Raw genomic sequence first — 3,729 nt, forward strand, 5'->3', positions numbered from 1 at the left:
AATGATCAGGTGGTCTGCACGGCCTTCCTGCCCTGCACTGTGGGGGACGCCTCTGCCTGCCTGACCTGCGCTCCTGACAACCGCACCCGCTGTGGCACCTGCAACACTGGCTACATGCTGAGCCAGGGACTCTGCAAGCCTGAAGTCGCAGAGTCCACTGATCACTACATTGGCTTTGAGACTGACCTGCAAGATCTGGAGATGAAGTACCTGTTACAAAAGACGGACAGACGAATTGAAGTCCATGCCATTTTTATCAGCAATGACATGCGCCTCAATAGTTGGTTTGACCCTTCCTGGCGCAAGCGGATGCTCCTCACCTTGAAGAGTAACAAGTACAAGTCAAGCCTGGTCCATATGATCTTGGGGATCTCTTTGCAGATTTGCTTAACTAAAAACAGCACCTTGGAACCAGTCTTGGCTATTTATGTCAATCCTTTTGGAGGCAGCCACTCCGAGAGCTGGTTCATGCCTGTGAATGAAAACAGCTTTCCAGACTGGGAGCGGACTAAGCTGGACCTCCCCCTGCAGTGTTATAACTGGACACTGACTCTGGGGAACAAATGGAAGACATTTTTTGAGACAGTACACATCTACCTGAGGAGTCGCATCAAGTCAAATGGCCCGAACGGCAATGAGAGCATTTACTACGAACCTTTGGAGTTTATGGATCCTTCCCGGAACCTGGGCTACATGAAAATCAACAACATTCAAGTGTTTGGCTACAGCATGCACTTTGACCCTGAAGCAATTCGGGACCTGATTTTGCAACTGGACTACCCCTATACTCAGGGATCCCAGGATTCAGCACTTTTGCAACTACTAGAGATAAGAGACCGTGTAAATAAACTCTCCCCACCTGGTCAGCGTCGTCTAGATCTTTTCTCTTGCTTGCTTCGTCATAGACTCAAGCTGTCGACGAGTGAAGTGGTGAGGATCCAATCCGCTCTGCAGGCATTCAATGCCAAATTGCCAAACACAGTGGATTATGACACAACCAAATTATGTAGTTAACCGTAAATGTCAAGCACAACCCAAAATCTTGAAGGAGTTTTTACAGTGCTTTTGTGGAACAGTTTATGTTTGGAAGAGTAAATTTAAATTGTCTTTTCAATATCTGTCTTATATCAGTCGATAACATTGGATGGCAATTTTCACACATGAACTTGCTGACAATGAATATATTATACCGCAGTTTTGGTTTATGAATGAAATAAATACTGACACCAGTCTAGAAGACATTCTACTTTTTACAATAAATTTCGTTTGTAATTTTATATGTTCCGTGGCAATGCTTTTGTGCATTACATCCTCTAGGGGGAACATAAAAAGACACCAATAAAATTTTGTAGCTCAACAGTTATTAAAAAGAAGTGCTGTGGGATTCCTTTTTTCCATGAAATGAGTTCTATTTTGATATAGTTTATTAGAACCTAGGGGAAAGTCACCAAGATTTTTAAATGAAAACATTGGAGGGTTCTTTTCAATTATGTTTATGGCAAACCCAACTATGTAGAATGTTTAGAAGTCAGGTTTTTTATTTGCTTAATAGCATAATGGCAATGTGCACTTTTTACATATATTTAGAAACCAATACTGGAAATACAGTCATTATTAAAATAACCAGATAAACCAATCTCAAGTACGTATCAGCACATTTCGGGGAACATTCAGAAAAAATGAACTGTGATTATAAGGCATATTATGAAGAAAGTAAACCTCTAATTTCTTTAGCAACTTGCTTTGTCAGTTTCTTTTTGTATTCTAATAACCAATAATCAACATACTCTGCACAATCATTTTCATCTCAAGTCCTGAAAAGCTGGTTATTCCGGCACTTTTCCAATGTCAATAAAATAACACTTCTAGAGTTCACAAATTGCCATATAATGGCATAAAAGAAATGTTCAAATTATTAGTTCAAATGTAAATAGACTTTTCTCTCAGAGATACTGAGAAAAAATGCTTTTTTGAGGGCTAATATCTAGAATATATAAAGAACTCAAAAATTAGACCTCCCTAAATACTAAAATATTTTGAGGAAATACTTGAAATGTCAAACTAATTTTAATTCAATGTATTCTCTTGAAATTTTTCTTATTACCTTTGATGAAATAGTAGACATATAAACAGTACATTTTCCTTATAAATTTGAATTTAACTTCTGTTTAGATATGTGGCTATGCTGTTATCAGATATTTCTTATCTAGATATTTTGTATTTTTATTATCTAGCCAAATTGATTGCCTGTATTTTTAGGTCAAAAGAAATTTCTCAAGGTGCAGATAATGAAATCCATGACTTTAAATGAAAAAAGGTAGTTGGCAAAAATTTCCACAGACGTACTAAATTCTTGGACTGTCTTTTTTCAATTCCCTCAAATTTTAATAAGAGTAGATATTTGGAAGAATACTTATGGAAATATTTTTCTCCCACCTAACATCTAGATAGCTGAGATTCTTACTGTAGTTGCCTATTTTTGCTTTATTAACTGCAATTTCTGCTGTTATAGTTTTAAAGACCATCTCTCTGGTATCATAGCAAATATAATCTTGTTTTGATGCTGACAATACTAGGTTATGAAATATTTGTTTACTTTCTAGTAGAAAAACAAAGGTTCAGAGAAGTTCATCAGATTACTCATGATCATTCACAAAGAAGCTGAAAGATAATAGTCCAACCCAAATTTTTCTGTAATAAATCTGTCCTCTTTTTATTAAATTGGTAAGGTTGAAAGGAACCATTCTATTTCTTCATTTAATTTCCTTACATGTGAAGGCCTTTAGTGACATGGAATCACTTACTAAATTGATATCTGAATCAGCTCAGTTGTAAAATAAATTCTCATTGTATACCTAAAAAACTAAAACTAGCTCTTATCATCTGCAGTCATCTATACAATGACCATGTTTATCAATCATAGAAAACATTCTGAAAGACATCTGCCATAAGAGTCAGAGTTGCCTACAGGACCTTTGCCAGAAAAGTCTTGACAGTGCAACTGTCCAATGCTTCTGACACCTGCAAATCCCCTGAGCAAAATGAAAATTAAAAGTAATCTCAGAAAAGAAATAATTTCCTAAAATTATCAGGAGTACTGTTTCTTTTATTGCATGGGTCACTCCATCATCAACTGAAATGGAAAAGAACATCGTACTAGAGCAGGTAAGAAGGTTCTTTACTGCAATTTTATCTTGGGCCTGCTTGTTCCTGGCTAAAAAGGTTACACTGAGTAAGATAAACTGATCTTACTCAAACTCTCTTTATTAACTTTGTCAGTGAGTCTTTTATATCACTAACTCTATTTTCCTCTTGAAAGTAGAGAAGAAATACAGCTACCTTTCTCTGAATATTATGTCAGACATAGCATGAATATAACATATGTAAATATACCAAACTCAAGTGCTGTACAGATTTGAAGGTAAACCATCAATGCACAAACATATTTTTATGTTTCTATTTGTCATATTTACCAGATACTATGTATTTTTCAACAAGTAATAGAAAACATGATCTAAATCAATACAACATGACTTGTTAATGTGTGGGACACATGCACCTGAAAAACATTTCATTTTTCCTGAATTGGCCCATGTGCAAAAATTTTTGCACACTGTTGCTTTAGAAACTTGAAGATTTTTAATAAAACAACCTGTCAAAATCTTATTGAAGCAAATACACAAACACGCATTTATAATCATATGTTTAAATTATAGTGTTCATTTTTTT

General features: G+C 35.7%; 1 protein-coding gene across 1 annotated transcript; it reads left to right on the forward strand.

The window, feature by feature from the left end:
* Positions 1-3: 3 nt before the first annotated feature.
* On the forward strand, positions 4-1,331 carry LOC104865948 (BMP/retinoic acid-inducible neural-specific protein 3; the record flags this gene model as incomplete). The annotated part of the gene is made up of 1 exon (XM_010629772.2): positions 4-1,331. A coding segment is annotated over one exon (1,011 nt), but the record flags the coding sequence as incomplete, so codon positions are not given.
* Positions 1,332-3,729: the final 2,398 nt, after the last annotated feature.

Source organism: Fukomys damarensis, unplaced genomic scaffold (genome assembly GCF_012274545.1).
Source record: "Fukomys damarensis isolate Sample0158 unplaced genomic scaffold, DMR_v1.0_HiC HiC_scaffold_47427, whole genome shotgun sequence".
NCBI lineage: Eukaryota > Metazoa > Chordata > Mammalia > Rodentia > Bathyergidae > Fukomys > Fukomys damarensis.